We start from the raw sequence: 23778 nt of genomic DNA on the forward strand, positions 1-23778 counted from the left end.
CATCTGGACATTATTTTGAAAAAGCAGATAGCGGAAGTCGGATCCTTAAGAAATCTTGGCACACACACACACACACACACACACACACACACACACACACACACACACACACACACACACACACACACACACACACACACACACACACACACACACACACAAACGCACACAGTGAGTGTGTGTGCGGTTTGAAGCGCCACTACTCTTCATCAATGATTGGTTTGACCTTCCTCTGTGGTCTAAAATAAAAACACGGAACTGACCTCAGACCAGCTTCAGGCGCGAGCCACCTGAGCCCAGCCACCGTCCGCACGCGGGTCTCCTGCTCTGCGCACAGGTGAGCCAACTGCGCTAATTCCACACAGGTAACCCGGGTCACCGCGTGCTGGGCTGTTGTAGCTCAGATCCTCTCTGCCGGTGGACTGAACGTGTAACCGGTTTATTGATAGACGTCTGATTGATTGATCAGGACGTTTGTCCTGAACGATCCTTTACTATTCTTCCGGGTTGTTCTGGTCAACTTGTTAGTAAATCAATAGTGTTGTTGTTGTTGTTATTGTTTTTTTAATGATGGAAATATGTGTTCTATTCTGATACCTTAGACACTTGCTACTGTATATGGAATTCATGATGACCGCGGGTTAATGATCTCCTGATGCAAGTATGGAGACTCATCTTTTATTGATCCATAACATTTATTCTGAGCAACCATTTCCGTTTAATTCATAGTTTTTTCTTTTCTTGTCGATCGATTCTCTCCGAACTGTTTCTTATTAATGGGGTCCTGAAGCCAGAGACGGAGGAGCTGCTTCTCCGATCGCAGCTGACTGCTGGTGGATTTTTTAGATGATTTAATGGAGTAAATTCTAAGATTAAACCTCCAGGCGCTGAGCAGAGGTTTAACTTCCATCGGTGTTGTTGGGAAGGATTGTACATTTACCTGGCGGTAGAAGATCGTTGGGGGTTAAGAAAAGTTTATGACTCTCAGGATCGTTTAAATTCCTTCATCTGTTATTAATTCACCTTGACTTCAGTCCGTTCAGGAGGTGCGTTTAATTTATAGAAGAACAAAATACGGATCTTTGTATTTAAACCTACGTTTTTGAGGTCATAAATTGACAGATCTTAGTCTATAATTCTTGCAGAATATTTTTGGTTTTTCATATTGATTGATTGATTGATTTCATATGGATCTCGACTGATACAACATGTCAACATCAACACTAGAAGTTTGCAGTAAATTCAAAGTTAATATGGTCAATAAATTGACAAGCGATGGTGTGACAGCTTGTGTGTTTTGACAGATATGAGAATAACACTTCAATATTTACAATACAAACATGTTCACCACCGCAACACACACACACACACACACACACACACACACACACACACACACACACCACGTCCTTCTGTGTTTCTGTTGTTCCAGCGTTTTGCGCCGGAAAACGATTAAAAACTCGAACTACCAGCTCCTCTGGATCCTACGCACACACACACACACACACACACACACACACACACACACACACACACACACACACACACACACACACACACACACACACACACACACACAGCAGAAGCTTCTCATCACATAGAACTCTTGTCTGTGAGTTGAGTGCAGGTTGAAGGGATCTGATGGTTCGAGCCCCAGACTGTTGACCTTCAGCTCCTCCGTCCGTCTCACAGGTCTTTCAGGCGCTGATGCTGAATCTCCCGGGCGAGTGGAATGGATAATGGCCATGGCACATTGTGATGTGAGTGAATTTGAATTGTTGTATCCAGAGGATCAGCTGTGGTCCTGATTATATAACTAAAGAGTCATAACACTACATTAGTGAACATGAAACTCAATCTGGTTTTTATCTTTCGGGCGAATAGGCTGTCTATTTTTGTTGTGTTACAGTTGTCTGGAAACATTTGTTCTCCAGATAGACTTGAGTGTGTCTTTGATTTGCTTTACCTTTATAAAGAGCAAGTTGTGCCATTGAAACTTTCTCACCTTGACTGTTCAATCTCTCAGCTTTGTCGAAGCAGTTTGTTGCTTTGGGTTCACTCAAATCTGACACACGATTCCCTTAAAAGTAAAAAATCTGAAAAAAACCCCCAACCAGATTTAGATTCTAAAGGTTATAGAATAAAAACCATTCAGACACATATTCCTGTGTGTTATCTTAGAATAGAGTGAAATATTGCCATGTTTTTGTGGGGAAGTAGCCTTTATTTACATTCACATAGACTCAGTTGTGTGGAGTGACGCCTTGGTGTTGATGAAGTTATGGTCCAGTGTAATTTTCTTTTTTTTGTTGACTTGTTTTGCATTTGTTTGTCCTCTGTCAGCGGTTAGCGTCCTCCTCTGCTCCTGATGATGTCAACCTTGGACCATCAGCGAACCCACAGTCAGTAGCATATAGATCTCTATCGTATGTCAGACTCAAGAAATTATTCCGCTGAGATCAGATTATAGATAGATCCTGTTATCTCCATCTATATTCTACCATATCTTTATAAGGTATATCAGGAAGCACAGAGAAGGGCATATTTGTGATAGTAGTTACTAAAATTCTGCATTTTTTTTGTCTGTAGCTTCAGAGCTTTTAATAATTACTCCATCTTCTTGTCGCAGTGCCAGGCCCACTGACTTTGACTTCTTGGCTGTCATCGGCAAAGGGACCTTTGGAAAGGTAACGATAAAATCAATTATTTATTGATCTATCTGACACCTAATTTGTTGAATACATCTTCAGCTTTCTTTACTGTAACTCATCCGGGTCATGTATTCACTGATGAAGATTCCCTGATTGAATGGTGAGTTTTTGTGTTACAGAAACAACTAGAAGTAGAGAGATAGTTAGCTGTTACTGACATTGCAGACAGGGTCAGAGAGTCTACCTGCGGAGTTCTGTCTGATCAACATGTGCTGCCTGTGTCATGAATCATTAACTGTACAGCTCACTGAGGTTACCTCAACATCATCCAGTCAATGGAACAGCAGCATACAAAAAATAAACAGAAATAAAGGAGTGGTTCACCCAGATTTCAATCAACCATTTCTCTCCTTTGTGGGCAGGTCTCTTTTTTTTTTACTTGAAAGATGCGCACTAATCTGTTCAGTGGGTACGAGATCATCTCCGCTCTTTTTTTTTTAATATCAACATGCTTCTCATATTTCTCAGTGTCATCTGTTTCCACAGATCATATATCTGTTGAGTTCTCAGAGGGGTTTAATGTAAGGTCCTGACAGCAGCGATGGTGGCGCCGACTGTTTACCAAACAAAACGCTCACAAACAAACCTTCATGCAGGTCCTGCTCGCTAAGCTCAAAGCCGACAACAAATTCTACGCTGTCAAAGTTCTACAGAAGAAAGTCATCCTGAAGAAAAAAGAGGTGAGCTCCATCGTCCCCGTCTGAAAAATTGTCCTGGTTTCAGTCACAGACGTCCTCTCAGGTTCTGAAAATTCTGAAAACTGTACACAAACCAAACCTAATTTAAATACTGTACTTCACAAATGCTAAGGGAGGGTTTTACTTTCACTTGAAAATATTAATAAAATGTGTCTTTGGTGATGATATAGATAAAAGCATTTGGAGCGTTTCAGGTGGAAAATGTCCCGACATGAGCCAAGGGGACAACGTGTGATTATCTTTGAGTGTTATTAGTAAACAGTTTTTAGACCAAGCATTATGATCTGAATCTTATCTAATCTCTAGTTTGTTCTGTACAAAGGACAAACTTTACAACTCCCTGAAAATAAACTGAACCGCTTCTCTGACAGAATATCTGATCAAACACACTTTCATATGGAGTGTTTGCTTCTCCTGAAGTGGACATGTCCACCTGCGTTTCTCCTGCAGTCATGCTGTAACCTTCTGATGCTTCAATGAAATTATCTTCATCAGAAAGCTTCAGATGTTTAATGTGCTTCTTATTCACCAGATAATTATGATTATAATTTGAGATTTTGTTTTTCTCATATATGCTTGGTCTCATGAGAGAAAGGGATTATGCGAGTCATCTAATATCCACAAATTAACCAAGGTTGTAACTTCCCCCTCTTTTCTCTCTTTAGCAAAAGAACATTATGGCAGAGAGAAATGTGTTGCTGAAAAGTCTAAAACATCCTTTTCTGGTTTGCCTGCACTACTCCTTCCAGACACCGGAGAAGCTTTACTTTGTCCTTGACTATGTGAACGGGGGAGAGGTATGTGTCTTAAACAGAATAAATACAGAAATTATTTATGCATGTGTGCATGCATATGTGTTTTGACTCTACATTGATGAATCAGTACAAAAATAAATATACAGAAAATTGATATAATAAGTGATATTTAGAAATGTGTCTCAAAAATTATTAATAAATTAACAATCATAAATAATTGGACAGGACCAGACTGGCTCTTTTTACTTGTTTCCAGTCTTTATGCTAAGCTAGACTAAGTTAATACGAGGTGTGGTAGTGGTATCTTCTTCTTTCATCTAACTCTTCATCAAAGGCCATTACGTTAAGTTATCATTTTGTTTCTGTACAGTCTACTTCCTTGTTGTTCGTTTGGGACACACCAGAGTGCTATCACAATGTCCTATTAAGTAATGATATTTGAGACAAGCTACTGGCCATGCAACCTGCAGACAAAACATTTCCTGTTTCTTCACCCCTCATTTTTCTGTTCTACCCTCTAACAACTCTTTAAAAAAAATATTTCTCCCTCATCCTCTCCATGGATTGTCTGTTCTCATTTCATATTCAATTTTCATCCTGTTTGTCTGCAGTTATTCTTCCATTTGCAAAGGGAGCGGTGTTTCTCAGAGCTCAGAGCGAGGTTCTACGCTGCGGAAGTAGCGAGTGCTATTGGCTATCTCCACTCTCTCAACATTGTTTACAGGTCAGACTTGTGGTCTCTGGTTTGTGAAAGGATCACATCACCTCATTATTTAATACATAGACTTTTTCCTGTAGTCTTCCAAGCAGATTGTTTCGGTGTGAGTTGCTGAGTTTTGAGGACATACACTGTAAAAATTGTCTTCATTCCTGCTGTTCAAACAGACATGGATTGCACTTGTTTTGTGCTTCTTGAAGCAAGCAGTAGTCAGAGACAAGCATTCATCTTACCACAATATTAGAGGAAAAATTAAGAAATTTAAACTGTGTCAAGAAACATTGCTGTTGTTTTTTAGATGTTTTATTATGGTGCTCAGAGCACCACAAATAAAGTGGCAACTAGTTACTTTATGATCAAGAGAAGTTGGATGTCTCAGCTTTTGTCTTCTCAAAGCCAAGCCACACACACTAAGTGTTCTGATTGGATAAATATTAATTCAGAATACACTTTTGAGGGTAGCTATCCCTTGGCAATTGGCCTGAATTGTTATTTATTACACTATTACACTATCTCCTTTTGATCTTGTATGTTGTAGAGATCTGAAGCCAGAGAATATTCTCTTAGACTTTCAGGTGAGTCTGATTCCACATATGTGTTTCTGTGAGCTTTAACTCCTTCATACAGCATGTCTTGGTCATTTAGCAGTCACTGTAATTATGCTTGTGTGGCTGACATGTTAAAGTCCTGGCTTGTGTGTGGTACGTACAGGGCCATGTGGTGCTGACAGATTTTGGGCTGTGTAAGGAAGGCATAGAGCCGGAGGGAACCACCACAACTTTCTGTGGGACTCCAGAAGTGAGTGAAAAGTAGCTATAAAAACTGGAAAAACTAGATGTCTCTTATTATTGTAATTTGCAGACAAACTGGCGGATTAATTACTATGAAGTTTTTAATCCTGTCCGTCCATCCCCTTCCACAGTATTTAGCACCGGAGGTTCTCCGTAAGGAACCGTATGACAGGACAGTAGACTGGTGGTGTCTGGGAGCCGTGCTGTATGAGATGGTCTACAGTCTGGTCTGTTTCGCAGTGTTTGCATGTCTTCTACTTGTTGTGTGCAAAGACAACATTTGTACCCGGGCAGTTTCATCCTCTCAGTCCAAACTGAAATAGCTTAGTAGATTCCTAGTCCCCGGAGGTTGACCCATCTGATGTTGTTATTCAGTGATTAGCATCTCACCTAGCGCCGCCATTTAAATCAAAATTTAAATGTATCCAGAAAGTATTTGTTCCCAGGAAATTGTTCACATTCTCATTAGCCCCAGTGCATACCAATTATTAGCGTGCTAACACATCATGAACATACTGTATCTGTGTGTGTGTGTGTGTGTGTGTGTGTGTGTGTGTGTGTGTGTGTGTGTGTGTGTGTGTGTGTGTGTGTGTGTGTTCCAGCCTCCTTTCTACAGCTCTGACGTTGGTGAAATGTATGACGGGATCCTCCACAAGCCGCTGCTGCTGCCGTCAGGGAAGTCTAACGCCATCACCTCTCTGCTGGTGGGTCTTCTGCAGAAGGATCAGCACAGACGCCTGGGGGCCATCGCTGACTTTGTGAGTGTGTTACGTCTAAAAGATGGTTTTAGTCTAATCTTTCGACAAATGGGCAAAGGACTGTTAGATTAGCATCATTAGGCTTATTTTCGGCCCTGTGATGTGCTGGCAATATGTCCAGGGTGTACCCTGTCTGTCTCTCATCTGTAGCAAGATAGGATAGATTCCACTGTAAGTTTCTCATAATTTAAATCCACATAATGATTATGTTGCTGTTAAAGCTTTTCCTCATATGTGCCAGTATAGTAATAAATTGTAGGAACACACGAATAACTTATTTTTCTTTTATGTATAGTTGGAAATTAAGAACCACATATTTTTCTCTCCGATCAACTGGGATGACCTTTACCATAAAAGAATCATTCCTCCTTATAACCCTAATGTGGTGAGTAGCTTCTGCCATGCCTGTCTTTTGTCAGCTGTGTGTGCCTTTTGAAATATCTCTACATATTAATAAACCCCCAACCCCTCCAAATGTCAGTCACAGGAAATCCCCCAATTGTCCATCACATAAAGGTTTTTCCTCTTTCAGAGGGGTCCAGCTGACACTCAGCATATTGATCCAGAGTTCACCAGAGAAATGGTTCCTAACTCGGTGAGTCGGACCCCCGAGTTCAATGCCAGCGCCAGCGCCAACAATGCCTTCAATGGTTTCTCCTTTGTTGCCAATGACGAAAGCTTTCTGTGAAGTGGGAATTACTTGTTCAAATGTTTGTCCAGGGTGACACACTGAACCGAGTGATCACACCTCCTCCCAGTTAAGAGCTCATGAAAATAAGAACTCATGTGCAAATGAAAAAATCCTTGATGGCATCTATTTATTAGTACAGGGATTTTCAGATTGTTCTGCTTGAGGTTATACCAGAAATGGAAGCTATCAGTAATGTGACAGTTAAAATATAAATACTTTTTCCTGGAGGTCTGTTCGTTGTGATGATTTACCTGAACCTCTCACCACACATGAAGAGGTGTCCAGATGCAGGAGCAAAGGCAAACACCTTTATTCCATTCAATTGCATTTCAATCAGCAGCATGTGAGGATAAATTAACCCTAGCATTCTGTTAGGAGCAGACATGATCGTATTGCATACTGTATATGCATAGAAAAAAAGTGAAAGTTGTCTTCCAGCGTACATATAAACTACAGAGCTATATTTTCCTGAACTAAGACAGACTCAACTAAAGTAAAAGCTCCTTCATTTTTCCTTTTTATCATGGTGATGGCATGATTCAATAAAACATTAGGTTAAGCTGAAGTTAAAATACATCTTTATTTTATTCACGAATAGCAAATCATGCAATTCCATGTAAAAGCAGCAACATGTGGACAAATAGTAAGAAAAAATCCAGTAGGTTAAGTAGAACCTTTACACTTTGTTTCTCAAATTGATAGTAGTCCCATAAATCCCATCTAAAGCTATAAAAAAGCCCTCAAGAGATAAAATAAATGGACATATGTCAAGAGAAACTTGCGAACAACTTCTGATTGCCATAGCACTTGCTTTGTACCTGTGGGTTAACAGAGACCATAGGTTTGTGTATCTCAATGACCTATTTTTTTCATAGTGATGATATTTCTTGTGTGAACATAACATTTAATCTCTAGGTACACCACTCCATTCAACAAGGAGATGTCATCCTGGAAACAAAGTGAAAAATCTCAAACAAACTCAGCAAAAAAATGTGAGGAAAAAAAAAATCATGATCTAACAATACTATGTTGGCTTTATATTTTAAAAGCAATTTCCACATTTTAATAAGGCACCAAAGAAGCATTCCTTGTATAACAGTAAATGGGTTCCTGCACATCATATCATGTAACAGCATCAAAATTAATTTCAAGATGATGACCTAATGTTAGAAGCTGTTCTATTTGGGCTGTTCCATTTGGGACCATTTTAATGTCTGTGTGGACATTAAGACAGTTTATGGTGGGGACTGTTATTTGTCGTCTGTGATTTAATTGGGATGAAACCCACAGATAGAAGAATGGATTCAGTTACTTTAATTAGTTTTGTTTTGCGGTGCTTCAAAAACAGTTCATATCATGTTAAATACCATCTGTAAATACCCAGTAGCAGCTTAGCAATCAGATTACGTACTAACATGCGAATTGATTATATTAGTTTAACCAGGATGTGCCTCTGCATTAGACATGAAGTTGGTGGTTGATGGTGCTTGACATCATGTGTCATTATATTTTCGGGATCACATTTAAGTTTTTTTGCACACACAATAATAAAGAAACTCATCTATTCCAATTCTAAAACAAAACATTTTCTTTTTTATTTCACAAACAGCTTTTGATTTCATTGACATAATAATTTCTATGTAACAAGCAACAGGAGAAATCTCTTCGTATTCCGTATAAACAGAAATGTAAACGTAGTCTTCTTTATGGCCGACATCATTCATGGATATCCTTCTGACAGGAGCTGCTCTGATCTTGTGTGTCTGTTTATTTCTGGAACCAGGGCCCTGTGTGTCAGGCTGTTATTCACTGACTGATCTTGTAAGCAGAGAGCCTAATGTTAAACACTGTTGGGTCATCATAGTGGCCTGATGCCGAAACTATTTAGATTGTATGTATAGTATGTGTGTGTTCATATGAAATGTGTTAATAAATCACATGCCTGTCAAAACAAATGGGTGTTCTCTTGGATGACTCATTTAACATGTGTGCACAACAGAAGTATGTATATTTTTTGATCATCCATAAAGGGTTTGCAGGTCATGTTGACGACATCAAAGTCTACCCTGGTCTGTCTACGTGACAACATTAAGTCATTACCATTTGTACTCAAAGATATTTCGAAGAATGAAGTAGATGAAATATGATTCAAAGCAGCCACAGCTTGTTCCACCAACCAAATTACACAATAATACTGCTCATGTAATTGTGCGTAACAGTGAGTAGGTACTAGTATGTAATAGTGTATAATAGATGATAATAGGGTGTAATAGCTTGTAGCTGAATATTGAAATGCTAAAGTAAATATCACAACATGGTCTAGCAAAATGGGTTACATAAAGCAGAATTTAGATAAAGATGAGATAGGATTTGGGTTAAGGAAAAAGCAAAAAAAAAAAAAAAAGTAATAGTCCAAGATTTTAGAAATGCTGTTATGGTACAAATGGTACAAATGGTAAAGCATACATGTGCATATGTGTTTATTGATGTACATTAGGAATATTGAACTGTTTAATTGATGATATGGTCATAGTTTGTACAAGGAGAACTGAACAAACATGATAGAAATGTTTATTACTTTAACTGATTTTGGATTTATCACAGTGTAAGAACATGGTAATGATGATTGATGTTTATTTCATTGTTTTTATTTGTTATTTGAAAACAAAACGATGTTATTTTGATTGTTCATTCCAGGAGTTTGTTTATTGCAATATGACAACCTGTTTGTATGCAATGATAATTGTTTAGATTGAGAATGTCTAGATCTGTACATGCGAAAATGGATTGGTTTGGTCTACGACCAGACCAGAGAGTTTCGCGGGGTTTGGTGAAAAAAAAAAAAGAGGAAGGAGAGCGAAAGAGAGACGAAGAAGTTGGTGAGCGTCATGTGGACGTGAAAATTAATAAAACTATACACCTGGATTAAGAAAACGGCATCGCTCGTTGGTGATTTTAATTACCCCCCTTTTTCCGGAGTGTAACACACATTAATGCATCGCAATTTTACACCTTTTTCACTTCTAAATAGGAGTTCAGAGTTTGAATTATTTGCATATTATTAATTAATCAATTGCGTTTATAATGCCACATGGTAGATCTAATGGTAGATCACATCAAGTCCTCTTAATGCCCTTACAGCAGGGATTCCGTGACCACTTGATACGTTGGTATACAAAGTGTGTGTGTGTGTGTGTGTGTGTGTGTGTGTGTGTGTGTGTGTGTGTGTGTGTGTGTGTGTGTGTGTGTGTGTGTCCAAACTGTATTTATCGATTGATTTTGTTAACCAAAGACAAAACAAAGACACACTTGGACAAAAACATCAATAGTGATGTTAAATTTGTGTGCAGAAGAGTTTGAATGAGCAGTGGCATGTGAGACTACATTTAATGTTTTAGATTTATATATTTATATATTTGGAACTTACGGCATAATTTTAGTTATTTGATTCTAAAGGCTAACTTGAAAGGTCAACTCTCTGTTTCAAAGTATAATATTTACCTTCAATACATTTGAATGAAGTTACTTAACCGACAGAATAGGAAGGTGACATCAGATCATATTAAAACACACTTGACTAACAATATTTTTTTACTTTTGAAGAGGTAATGTACTGACGAGAAGGAGCTCATACTGGATCAAAGTCTCTTCGGCACCAAAGACACTTCAGCTCTGCACATCATGTTACTGATGCCAGTCAACACTAATTAATGTTTGCCCAGTCTGATTCATCAGCAAAGTACATTTTATGATGGATAAAACACTTCAGAATGTAAAAAAACAAACAAACAAATATTACACATCTATTAACCCAGACAAACAGAAGTGACATACCGTATTGACTTGGCAGCTGAGTTTGACTGTGTAAGACAGAGGTCAAAGCCTCACACTTCAAATTTTACCACAGCAACACGAAACATTATGACCAATATAACATCCAAATATGTAACATTTATGATTTTGTTATGAAGTCCATCAACACAGGCTTCAGTAAATAAGAGACAGTGGGGGAGAATGAAAGTAAAGAGGGGCAGTGGCTTCTATTATTATCAATAACCTATACTAAAAATGTAGATATACAGTATTGAGGATGATTTTGCACCTTTTCAAGAGCTTTCAGACCAATTTTCACTTCCCAACCAATACTTTTCATCAAATAGACAAGTCTGGAGCTCTGCTGTTCATTATTCCCAGATTTCCATCATCTAGCCGATGAAGTACCTCTCAGTTGATTTGTGATTCCTAAAGGTTTTTCTTCATTTTCAATCAGATTCATCCTATTTGATCTCTTAGTTGAGTCTGTTAAGGTCATAAAGACTCGAACAATGTATTCTGGAAAGAAGAATACATGTCCGACGTTCATCGGTTCACTATCAACATTGTTGCACAACTGCCCCATCTATCGGTCAAACCGAGGACAACACATGGATGGATACTTCAACAGGCAAACTAAACATGGCTGTAAGAGAACCAATGAGATTATGTTTGGAAGATGTGACTCCTTAATAGGAGTAACATTTTTTTTTAGCTTTGGAGAGAGATCACAGGTGCTGTGTCAGGAATGAGAAACAAAGTAGGTTTCATAAACCAAAACTAAATGGAACAAGGCAGTCAGAGACTTAAACATCCAGCAACTTACCCTCACCTACTTTAAGTCAGTGGTTCTTAACCTGGGCTCGATCGAACCCTAGGGGTTCAGTGAGTCGGTCTCAGGGGTTCGGCGGAGACGGAGGTCAAAAACCGAACACATACGAATCACTGTGTACGTTTGACACATCGTATCAATTCGTGACGACACGCCCCCCTTATCCATCACTGGCTGCAGGTGATCACGCTGCATCGATTAGCCTACCTGTGTTACAGGGGATTTTGCGCACTCAGTAGTCGATTTATGCCTGTCATGATGGTACGTCATCTGATTGCTCTCTTAATATTTTTATTCATAGTAACTATGTTGAGCAAAAAAGAAAGTGGTCGGATGAATATGTGCAACGTGAATTTACATGTAGTGTATAACGGAACGTGATGGGAGTCAGCGTTCTGCATGATCTGCAGTGTCAAGTTGAGCAACTCTAGTCTCACACTGGAAAAAATAAAGGAACACTTCCTGAAGCTGCATGGAAAACAAAAGAAACAGAGTTTGCTGTGAAAATGACATTAGAGTAGCACTTGTCAAGGTGAAGCCACACATATCTGAACTGGTCTCTCAATAACAGCAGAAGTCACACTGATTTGCAGGTAGGTCATTTCATTTGAGTTCATGCACTGTCCTGGTTTTGTTCTTTGAAAAAGGTGGCATTAATGCACAATTCATTAAATACACCAGTAAAACATATACTTATGTCTTCAATTTGAAAAATTAAAAAAAGAAGTTTAGTTTTTTTTTACTAAAGAAGGGTTCGGTGAATGACCATATGAAGCAGGCAGGGTACGGTACCTCCAATAAGTTTAAGAACTACTGCTTTAAGGGTAGGTCAGGGTCAAAGGTATGCACTAGCTTTGACCATAGATCAAAGCTAGTGCATATGTAGATCAAAGCACTAGCTGTGATCTCTGGTCTTACTCACACTGGCCTTCTCCCCCATCTTTCTATCTTATCCGGTTCCTGAGTGTACAAAAGTTTAAATTTGACCTTCACCTAGTTTTCTCAAGGTCAAGGTCATCCTCTCATTTTCATCGCCTTTGCCACCCAAGGAATGTGCTTTTTGTTTCAGCTTTCTATCTGCAACAGTTGCGGAGATATCTGGTGGACAAACGAAGGAATGGATGAACAAACGGAAGAACACACAAACACTGACAATTAAAATACATCCCTGCTTTGAAGCGGGATGTAACAAAACATTGAGGCTAAACACATAGCCAGGAAAAAAACAACATGAAATGTGCTAACATCAAAGCTATCATGAGGAAGGAAGACCTAGAATGATCAAATTGTCAGGCTTACAACTTGAAACACAAAACACAAGTAGTAAAATTATGCTGCATAAGGATCATAGTTTGTATATATTCAAAGTTGTATAAATCATGAGTCTGCAATATTTGAGCTCATGGGGGTAATTTTAAACAAAGCAATTACAACAAAACTACACAAAATGAACATTTTTCTTGCACATATTGCATTATTACATGTTGTTGAACTATATATATTTATTTTCAGCTGTTAGCCCACAACACATCGCAAACTCTCTGCTTCAATTTTCTTTCGTGGGTATTGAATTATTTACTGTGTTAGCATGTTATGCTGTTTCAATACACATGAGAGAGAAATGAGAGCATTGTGGACCATTATGTGACTGCTCATCATCATTTCTAAAATATTTAACTGCAACTATTTTTTGAAAACTCTAAAAGACATCAAAGCATATTTGTAGTGGGGCAGCACAACATGGTGTTTTCTTTAAAAAAAAAAAATTAAACACATCACAAGTCACACTTTATAAGGATTAAGCAAAGTTTAGCTGCTCGCCTAGCATTAATTGGTTAGCAATCCAATGATTAGTGAATTATCGTTTATCTACCACAAAATGTAAAAAATGTTTATTGTGACTCTTCTGATACATATTTGTTATTCCATATGGTAGGGACATTTTCTAAAGTCATTGTGACACCTCAACGTCGTCAACAGCCGTTAGTGTCGGTTACTCGTGTCGGTTAAGCAGCGTTTCCGGAAACTGTGTTACACAACAACCGTGATCTTCTTGAACAGACCCTCTGAGCTTGAGTCCCGGGTAAATTTCGATTGCTTACAATTCAAAATTCATCAATGCCTGTCGTTGGACGAGTAACTGTAGTGAGATTTAAATAATCGTGTCATTCACGTTTTACTGTAACCTTATTAATGAAAAAAAACAACAAAACCCGCTCTGTTTTCACTGTTTGGTATTCCTGCTCTCAGCGCAGAGAAAGAACTTTCGTCAGCGTTAGAGTGGAGCGAGAGACGAGCGTCGCGCGGGTAACTGGGGAGCATTCAGGTACGTGGAAAATGTTACGGAAAAAAACTTGTGTTTGTGCCCTTCCCCTTATGGACGTCTGAAAGAGACTTCAGATCAAACCAATACACTTATTTTACTGTTTACAAGTATGAGTCCGTTGTTTTGTCCCTTGTAGATTTTAAAAAGCCTGATCATATTTTAGTAAATATATGGGTTTCTATGTTCTCCTTATGGTTAAGTCAGTTACATTCCTCACGCATTAGCTGAGACCGACATCACCCTGAACCGCTCATCCTGTTCAGTTCCTGTTTTAGGAGGAGGCGGGCAGGTTCGTTACATTTGCCTTCACGGGCCGCTAGTAGGCGCTGTACTTTCTGAACTAACGTACGTTTCCCTTAAGCGTGTTTGGAACCTTTTTGCTAAATTGGCTAACTCGAAGTTGCATTCAAGTTGGGACGTGAGTTCATGATTTTTTTTAACTCAATTTTAACACATTAATCACAAACAAACCTGTTTCAAGAGTTATCAAACGTACGCTCAAGTTATATCGTGAAAAGTTTAGCATTTATAATCATTAATTTGGATTTTAGCAGCTAATACAGACCAAACAGCTTCTCTTTTGCCATCAGAGCTAGCTCGGGGCTGTCGGGCATATTGCCTGTTGAATAATGTGTGGGAAGGCAACATAGCACACCAGTCTCGTCATCTAATTATTATTATTTTTAATCATTTTTACTAACTGGATTCCACATTATTGGTCAAGGTTGGTAAAGTTTAACTTGGGATCTGCTTGCTTTTACTGCAAAATATTCACAACACCATAATATTAACCCCACTGCCATTTCGAACCTGTGTACTGTATTCATATTATACTCGGCTAGCAGTGTCAACCAAAACGTGCCATTGTTGTCTTTGTAAAAGTAGGGTGTGTGGCAGGTGTTAGATCAGACAAAGTGGCCACAAAAACTGAACCATTTCGGGTCTTCTATTTATTCAGCTGAAAAGTCTGATGCAAAAGTCCAGTTACTGTTGTTGAAGCCACTTTGGAAGATTTTTTTTTTTTTGACATGCACCTGTTTTATTCAAATAGGAAGGCGTTGAACTAAAGCAAAGCCGCCCTACAGAGAAATCCAGAAATATTTCTACAGCTTTGTAAAAAGGAAAAATGGAGATCAAAAGAAGAAGTACATCACAATAATGTAATTACAAAATTTGATAATATTAATTTAAAAAAAAGTCACATGCCAATGCGAAACATCGCAAGGAACGTCAGAATTATATGCAAAGTCCTTCAGTCAAACACCTATCTTTATATTCAAGGGACAAATGCATTTCCTGGGCATGTCAGGCGTAATATAACAATTATTAGACCTGTTAAAAAACTTCAGGAGTACAGTTAGGACTCAACGTTAAAATAAATATTTTTTTAAAAACTTAATCCGTTCATTAACCTAAAATATTTGTAGTTTTGTCACACAGAAATGACAAAAATGCATCTTCATAAATCATTCAAGCATTGCAGAACACTGAGACCTACAGTATATACAGTAATTAAAGTAGAGTTGATTATATTTTCTACATCAACCATATGTTACTATAAACATAAAATAATTAATAAATGTAAACTCTGCTTTCCAAAATTAGAATTAGTCTTGATTGTCATTTCACTTTTGAAAATCTATTGAAGTTTGGTCTTAAGTATTTATTTATTGGTTGTGTGTTTGGTTGCAGTATGGAAGAAAGTGGGGATAGTAATAAGTCCTTTGACACTGACTCAGACACAGGAGAGAAGAGTGATGGTAGTAAGCCTGACTGTAATTGGACTCAGGAAGAGGTGAGTCAAAACACTGCTGTCTGTAAAGCACGCTGATACGATTATTGAACACATTCCAGTCAGATGATGTTTGTAGTAAGTGTGTGTGTAGTTGATTACATTAAGTGAAATGTCATGATGCATGAAAAGAAGTCAGAACTTCTAAGGCAGAGCCGTGAACTATTTCTTAAATTGTTTCAGATGTTTTTGTTGATGGATTTAATTGCCAGATAATATCAACAGAAATGGTGTGAGTTCATGTTTACTTGTGGTTGAAAGCTGTCCTTAAAGCTTGTATGAATTGACTTGATTTTTCTCTAGGATGAAAATCTCAAAATCCTGATCAGCAACTTTGGAAAAAAGGACTGGAATTCCATATCCAGTTTTTTGCCAGTAAGTTATCAGCAGAATCATTTGGGAAAGCTAGAACGAAGGAGTCTAGAGTTGTTTTACTGAGGAAACTCAAAGACCTGCAACGTTGTGCCTTTCATGCTGTTGAACTTTTAATTCTAACAAATATTTCTTTCATGAATAATTTTCATCTTGGAAACCTTTTCTTCTTGCTTTGACAGGGGCGAACAGCAATACAGTGTATGCGACGGTGGAAAGAGCATGTGGATCCTGAAAGAGTCAGAGGCTTCTGGTCCAAAGAGGAAGATGACAAGGTGAAAAAATTATAGAAAAGAAAGGAGACAGAAAGAAAGTCCTCTTTAATGATCCCCCTACAGGGAGGTTGTCTTTACACTCGTACATACATACAGATGTGTATGTAAGAGTGTAATATGTGATTTTATGTATGTATTATATGTATGTACTTCAAAATATGTGACTGTAGATTTGGCTTCAACACATGTTTCCTTTGTTTACTAATGATTTGTTCTGACAGATTGTGGAGCTGGTGGGCAAGTATGGCCTCAGACAATGGCCTTTGATCGCCAAGCACCTGACTGGACGAGTGGGAAAACAGTGTCGTGAACGCTGGCACAACCACCTTGATCCGCTTGTCAAAAAAAGCTCCTGGACCAATGAAGAAGATCTTATCATTTACAAAGCCCAGACCCTTATGGGGAATCGGTGGGCTGAAATTGCAAGGCTGCTCCCTGGAAGGTGAGTCGATTAGCAATGCTTTAGTTGCAGAAATATTTAGAATGTTTATGTCATGGTTCATGTGGGATTCTTCTTTCAGGACTGATAATTCTGTGAAAAACCGCTGGCATAGCACCATCAGACGTAAAGTAGAGATTGGCCTTTACAAAGATGAAACTGACAGCATTTCGCTTGATATTCAACAGTTTATGGAAGGAGAGGTACAGTACTTACTGAGATAAGCTTTGTATGTCAGGCTCAATGTTTCAATCACATTTCAACTATTTTCACAAATGCTTTTGTTACTCATTGTTAGCAAAATTTTAATAGATAGTAGGTTTACAAGTAAAATGTCTGTTTATTACACTTTGATTGCAAAATACAAGGATAAAGCTCCTTGCTGCATTTTTTAAAAGTCTACAGCCATACTATTTAAAATGTGGTCTGTTGGTTCAATTATTAATGACAGAAATGCTGTGGTGTTTTTTTAATATTTGCATTAAAATATTATTGTTCACTGTCCACTGACATTGTGTTTGATAGGTTGACTTCAAGTGTGACGTTGTATTAGACACTGACCCAGTAGGTCATGTGGTAAGCTTACTATAGATGTTTTCCTTCTGATCTCTTTTACATACTCAGTAGAATCATTCAGATTTTAAAGCCCAACTATAGTTTAACTACCAGTCTCTTGGATGTGTGACTAAATATGGGCAGCAGTTGCTCAGCGGTAGAGCGGGTCGTCCAATTATCACAAGATTGGCGGTTCGATTCCCACTCCCGCCCAGTCACTTCGGAGTGTGAGCCGACAGTGGAAGGTGTCAACTCACACTTCAAAGCGAGCACTGCCGAGGCGCCTTTGAGCAAGACGCCGTCCCCTTTATAAGCTGCTCATTAGGGGCACACCACAGTGAAGCTGCCTGTCACTCTCCACCCCACCCACCTCCACTGCATGCTTACAAGTCCTTTGTGTTTGTGTGGTATGGGCCTGTATACACTATATACTGTATATGCATACATTTTGAACTAACAAAGTGTGATCTACAGTGTGCTCAGTCTCAATATTAATATTTTTTTTAAGTTTAGCTGATAAGTTTCAACATCATATTTTGTCTTTGCTGCAGGCAGCTCCAGAGAAAGAGAAGAAGCTGAACGAGCCTCAAAAACTCAAGCAGGTGACAGTTGTTCCGCCTCCACAATCATCAGCGTCCACTAGAGAGTTCTCCTCCCCAAGTCCCCCTTTACGTCCAAGTTCTAGTTCCAGTCCCAGCTCCAGCTCAGGTGCTGCACCAGTGGACCACGAAAAGTTTGCTAATGCAGCTCTGAGGATGGTCGCTGAAGATATGTTGCCGCTCAGGTGCCTTATTCTGCTAGTTACTTTACAGTGTTGTTATTTTGTGCAAACTCTTTACTGTGCCCAACTTTTGCTCAGCAATCTGTGGGTGGTATTCCTTTACCAAACACAGCTCAGACCACAATTACTTCTGTGCATTTGTTATATTTAGGCAGGTGAAGAAAAGTTGTTGTTTCTATGTTTATGTATATCGTCATTAGTTTGAAACATTCAGCCAACATGTCATCATTAAGTCACCATGCAAACTAATTCTTTTTGTTCCCCACAGTTTTGTTGAAGGCGTAGGCTTCAGGTCATTCATGAATACGATCGTCCCTGAATACCACAGGCTTTCTCAGCGTGTTTTGGGCCAGCAACTCTACGATGAAGTGGAGAGAACCTTCAAGCCTCAACTTATCCGTGACCTTAAAGCTTGCTTTGCGAAAAACAAAGATAATGCAATTCATGTCACCCTAGACCTCTGGGCAGGGAATCAATCTAAACCAGCAGAGGAGCTCATTATCGTCGTTCAACTCCACTTTATCAGTGATTCCTGGCAGGTCCGCCGTCCCATTGTGGCATTTCGTCACCTCAGCAACAAAAATGTTAGTACCGCTGTGGCCAATGAGCTTGAAGGTGTGATGCTGAGCTTCGGCATCTTACCACCCAGCATTGGCTATGTACTCACCAACAAGGCCAAAGTAACCCTGACACGGAGCAACCTGTTTTGCGATTACAAGATCATGTGTTCATACAACAGGGCAGAGATGGACAAAGATGAAATGGTGGCATATCTTTCAAACCAGATGTCTGATACAGAATCTCCTTTTTCGGAGATCAACTTTGGAACACAGACCACCTGTGTGGCCAACATGCTGCAGCTTGTGATTAAAGAAGCACTGAAGAACTCCAGGGTTGTTGAAAACCTGCTTTTGCAGGTCCACAATGTGGTGGCTTTTTTTAGGAGCAACGCCTACTGGAGTGAGGTAAGAAAAATTAACAAACACCTCAGAGTTTATGTTGCAAGCATAGTTTACTCTGAAGTGTATTGTTTTTTGTTTGTCAGAACGCTTTACAAAAATATTTCTATGCTCGCACACATGACAGAGATGTTTGTTTTTCGTTGTATGCAGATACATACTGATTTTCAAAGATGATTTAAAGGTACATGAAGTATTCATTTCTTGAATTGTTTAAAATTGGTCTCTTTTTTTTTCTAATAATTTCATTGATTAGGCTTTGATGAAGGAGTACAATGTGTCCCTGTGCCCTTCATCAAGTAACTGGCGTTGGAATGCCATGTTGCTGTCTTTACGCCGTATGGTGCAAGAGTCTGCCTGGAGCGCCACCATGATCATTCTAGCTCAGGCTCGCATCGAGGCTTTGGACACATCGAGTGCGCCGCCTCTGGTTATGGTCAAGAGGGATCAAGTGATTGACATCCTGGCTCACCTTGAGCCCTTTGAGGAGGCCTTGCAGGTAAAAAGATATCTAATGAAAACTTCATATGAAAATCTTCAATGAAGGATGTGTGCTTTATGAAGAACACATCAGATACTACCATTGTTTGGGGGAATATTAAATCTTTCTATTAATAGAAAGGTTTGTTCCATGTTTTTATGTAGAGTGCAGCAGATTTTTTATATCTTGAACTTCTCATAGAAATTTTGTCTCATGTTAAGATAATGCTCGTCATTTTCTTCTAATGCAGGTCCTGCAAGGAAATGGACTAACCTACTCGTATATAATACCTTCCCTTGTTGGTCTTGACAAGACCTTGGAGAGCCTCACCACTAACTACACTCACTTCAACAAGGCCCTTCGCACAGGCCTGCACAAGCACTTCCAAACACTGATTCACCAGAAGGACAAGATACTAGCTTCAGTGCTCAACCCTGGGATAAAACTACAGGTACTGGAATGGACAACAGACATGGTTGTTTTGTTTGCTGTATTAAACAGCATTTCATGTCCATTATGTATTAATGCACAGTGATATGTTATATCTTTGAGTATCTCAAAGAAAACACTACACATCTTACTTCTCCACCCTCAGAATAAAAATCTCAAAAAACTTTCTTTTCAGCCATTTTCTGACACCAGTCTTGAGGACAACACTGGTTTCCTAAATCCACCATCTAAGTCTGAAGCTTGCGCCATTGTGGAAACTGCATTAAGAAGTATGGAGGCCTCGACCTCCCCTTCTGCAGAGGTAGATGAAGACCAGGCAAGCAAAGAGCTGAATAATGAGCAGAATAGAGAAGAGGAGACTGACATGCTGACAGAGGCATCTGCTTTCAGTTCGGATGATAACAGCTGCAATGGAATTGGAGAAAGCAACCTTAAGCGCAAGTCTATCTTTAACTTCCTGCAGCCACCTGCAAAGACCTTGAAGTTGTCCGAGCTTGATCGCTACCTATCAGAAGCACCGCTGGAAAACAACTCCAGCCTGTTGTACTGGAAATCTGCCAGTCGGTTCCCCCGGCTCCAGAGTATCGCCAAGAAGCTTCTGGCTGTACCGGCCACCTCCGGGGGCTTTGACCGTCTGTGTCCAATGGCAGCGTCTATTCTAAGAGCCAAGAGGAACCACTTGCCACCTCATACCACTGAGAGACTTCTTCTGTACAAAAACAATTTCAAGGCAAAGACAGTTAAAAAGCAAAACTGTGTGACCAAACATTGACAATTCAAGTTGGAATTAAGTTTCATTTCTCTTTATTATGTCTTGGAATAATTCCATATTGGAAAATGTAGCACACTTGGACCCACAGCACACTATTCATGTGACTAGATGCCCCTCAGTAAAGTTTCTTCAAACATGAAATTAAAACAATTGGTAATGATAGCATAATTTATTTGGAGGATTTGTCCACATCAGCCAAGTATTTTAATAATATATTAAAAATGAGAATAGTTGGATCAGAAAGTGTCTCGCTGGACTTCTGATTATAGTGAGTTTGTATAACTTGTGTGAAAGGAAGCTTTTCTTCTCAAATCACACAATGTAACTGAACAACTATCCCCAAACAATTCTATATGTAATAAAGACATTTTGTATTTGATCTGAAGTGTAATCTGGATGATAAGTTAAGATGCCTTCAGACACTGCAGCCCAGAATAATGATAAGGAATAATGTCCTATTTGTTTACAGCTGCAAACTTGTTCGAGTCACAGGAGAAAAAAATGTGTAAGCATGATTAAGTGTTGGATTTAAGATTTTCTGACTTTGTAAATAACAGGCTTTGACTCTTAATTGAAACAAAACGCAATTCAATTCATAAAAGTTGAAAGATGTTCCAGCTCTATGCATCACCCCATGTTTATGGTGAATTTATATTACTGGTTACTGAAAATGGTTGTGTGTTTTTGCGAGCTTTTCGATACTATTAATTTATTTTGTATGATGTGCAACTATGAGTGAAGATTGTACGTTTTGTTGTTTGTTGGTCAGTAAACTGAACTGCACATTTACAAAGTTTTGTTAAGTGTTTGTTTAGTCTTTCCTATTTATTTTTATTTCATATGTGGTCAGGAATGATTGAATATTACATGAAAGATCCTTAAATGTTTTTTGAGCTGCCTTTGTTTTTAACTAATGTATGATGGGTGCTGATTGTTTTGCATCTTAGTTTGACAATGGACATAGATTTTAAAGTAGCTAAATTTGAAATTCAGCAACAATTAACTAGTTACTTAGTAATGATGGTTCATATGGTAGTAAGGAACCCCAAAATTAGCATGTCGGTTGACCTCCTCTGTCTTGACATGAAATTATCCAAAGATTGCAATGAAGTTGGTTTTGTACAAAACCATTATTGGGAACTTGTCTGAGTATACTTTCCTAATTCCCAAAATTTGTAATTCCAATGTTGATGTGTTTTTTTTTACCATGTACCATCTGAGCTGTCAGAGTTGCTTTCAAAAAAATAAAAAGCTAATTTCAAAAACCAATTTGGTTGTTTATCCAGAGTGTATGAGAAGGAAAAGAATAAAAATAATAAGAACTGACCAATAAAATTACCACGATAGAGAAATAACACTCAGCAAGTTGTTGCAGTCAAACTTACATTGACACATTTTCATGGAAATGTCTGGAATCACTAGTTCAATTGTCCATAAGAAAGCTTAAGAATATTGGGCAAAGGAAGATGATCACAACTAATTCAAAATTTGTGTATACTGTTGTTAGGTGAGATTTTTTTTTAGAAATAGAATTCTTCTTTCCCAAAACAAAAACTCCATAATGTCAGTTGTCAGTATGTTGATTTTATGTTTGGATCTGGTAATCATTTGAAGAAAACGAAAGACTTGTGATGAGAAAAGATTAAATAATTTCCTTTTACAAGTAAGAGAGGAGGAAAGTCTGTTTGTAGGAAGAGAGAAGAGCAGCGCCAATGTAGGACTGAGAGTAGGGACGAAAGAATGTTAGAACTATGACAGGAAAAGGTAGAGAGTTGGCTGACATGATGCAGAGGAGGATGGTAGACATACTGTGTGTCCAGGAAACCAGGTGGAAAGGTAGCAAGGCTAGAAGTTTAGGAGCTGGGATCAAGTTGTTCTATCATGGTGTAGATAGAGGGAGAAATGGAATAAGATCTATCTTGAAGTAGGAATTGTTAGGAATGTCCTGGAGGTAAAAAGAGTGATGAGTCTGAAGCTAGACATAGATGGTGTGATGTTCAATGCTGCTGAAGGAGAAAATCTGGTTGGACTTTGAAGTGATAGAATAATCTGTTATTCCAGTCACTGATATGTTACTGATAAGCCCCAAGTGACTGTTGCACACAAATCCTGGGTTTTGATAAGCATCAAGCACATCCTAGTTTGTGAGAATTGTTTTCTTTTAAGCACATATGTGATAAAAAATTTGACAATCACTGATATCTTACTACAGTTAATAAGTACTCATTATCTTGCAATATTTGTCAATATTACAGCTTTCAGGGTTGGTTTGAAAGAGGGTTTAATCTTATGGTAATCTTGTGCAAATACTGACACAACAACACATACGTGCATTGGGCAATTCTCAAAAACGTGACTAAACCAGTGTTTATTAGATTTGTATTCTGGCCCTGAATATGTCACCATGACAGGGTCTCCCTACTGGATTTACAACACCTTAGATAAGCATTAGTAAATAAAGGAATGCAGCCACTGAGGGCACACCCAGAAATGACAACTGCATAAATTAAAAGTAAACTTATCCTTGATTGTGTTTTATGATAATATGAAATTAAAATTAGTGTCAAGAAGTTTGTAGTGCTGATCAGATTGTCGGATTAATGTGTTAATTTCTAAGTATAAGTCTCTTGCTTTCTGTATCACTGGGACCAATGCCTTATGTTCTATGACAAATGACTGTCATTAACCGACTGATTTATTACAGCTGAACTTTTCAGAGATGACTTGAAAGGTATGTCACAAAAAATTCAGGCAACTCTCGTATAAGATGCTGATGTTATTCCTTTGGCTGAGAGAAAGGTTAGCCAAT

The 23778-nt window shown here is 38.6% G+C and overlaps 2 protein-coding genes across 6 annotated transcripts; both read left to right on the forward strand.

Moving 5' to 3' along the window:
• The first annotated feature begins 160 nt into the window (after window positions 1-160).
• sgk2a (serum/glucocorticoid regulated kinase 2a) lies at window positions 161-10011 on the forward strand. 3 transcript variants are annotated; one of them, XM_068341493.1, is made up of 14 exons: window positions 161-337; window positions 1628-1760; window positions 2344-2402; window positions 2630-2687; window positions 3308-3391; window positions 4075-4206; window positions 4776-4888; window positions 5421-5457; window positions 5594-5680; window positions 5805-5900; window positions 6276-6431; window positions 6727-6816; window positions 6964-7026; window positions 8038-10011. In XM_068341493.1, exons 2-14 carry the CDS (start codon window positions 1740-1742, stop codon window positions 8083-8085), a joined length of 1044 nt encoding a protein of 347 aa, XP_068197594.1. In that variant the 5' UTR covers window positions 161-337; window positions 1628-1739; the 3' UTR covers window positions 8086-10011. The 3 variants fall into 3 exon arrangements, with proteins under 3 accessions (XP_068197594.1, XP_068197576.1, XP_068197585.1); XM_068341475.1 differs by having other exon boundaries at window positions 164-337; window positions 6964-10010; XM_068341484.1 differs by having other exon boundaries at window positions 164-337; window positions 1693-1760; window positions 6964-10010.
• A 3777-nt stretch (window positions 10012-13788) lies between these two features.
• mybl2a (v-myb avian myeloblastosis viral oncogene homolog-like 2a) lies at window positions 13789-22227 on the forward strand. Of its 3 annotated transcripts, XM_068335238.1 has the most exons (13): window positions 13789-13850; window positions 14018-14093; window positions 15786-15888; window positions 16189-16260; window positions 16440-16532; window positions 16754-16974; window positions 17054-17174; window positions 17497-17547; window positions 18078-18310; window positions 18576-19272; window positions 19523-19765; window positions 19998-20198; window positions 20373-22227. In XM_068335238.1, exons 3-13 carry the CDS (start codon window positions 15787-15789, stop codon window positions 20967-20969), a joined length of 2631 nt encoding a protein of 876 aa, XP_068191339.1. In that variant the 5' UTR covers window positions 13789-13850; window positions 14018-14093; window position 15786; the 3' UTR covers window positions 20970-22227. The 3 variants fall into 3 exon arrangements, with proteins under 3 accessions (XP_068191339.1, XP_068191354.1, XP_068191346.1); XM_068335253.1 differs by lacking the exon at window positions 17497-17547; XM_068335245.1 differs by lacking the exons at window positions 13789-13850; window positions 14018-14093 and adding an exon at window positions 14431-14511.
• Window positions 22228-23778: the final 1551 nt, after the last annotated feature.

Source organism: Antennarius striatus, chromosome 2 (assembly GCF_040054535.1).
Source record: "Antennarius striatus isolate MH-2024 chromosome 2, ASM4005453v1, whole genome shotgun sequence".
Classification (NCBI taxonomy): Eukaryota; Metazoa; Chordata; class Actinopteri; order Lophiiformes; family Antennariidae; genus Antennarius; species Antennarius striatus.

Excerpts from the sequence above, each read along its gene's own strand:
- sgk2a (XM_068341475.1), top strand. The coding sequence starts at position 1,740 with ATGGCCATGGCACATTGTGAT. Across the intron at positions 3,392-4,074 it reads TCATCCTGAAGAAAAAAGAG|CAAAAGAACATTATGGCAGA; the intron begins GTGAGCTCCATC and ends TTCTCTCTTTAG. Across the intron at positions 6,817-6,963 it reads CTCCTTATAACCCTAATGTG|AGGGGTCCAGCTGACACTCA; the intron begins GTGAGTAGCTTC and ends TTCCTCTTTCAG.
- mybl2a (XM_068335238.1), top strand. The coding sequence starts at position 15,787 with ATGGAAGAAAGTGGGGATAGTAATAAGTCCTTTGACACTGACTCAGAC. Across the intron at positions 16,975-17,053 it reads GCAAGGCTGCTCCCTGGAAG|GACTGATAATTCTGTGAAAA; the intron begins GTGAGTCGATTA and ends TTCTTCTTTCAG. Across the intron at positions 19,273-19,522 it reads GCAACGCCTACTGGAGTGAG|GCTTTGATGAAGGAGTACAA; the intron begins GTAAGAAAAATT and ends TTCATTGATTAG.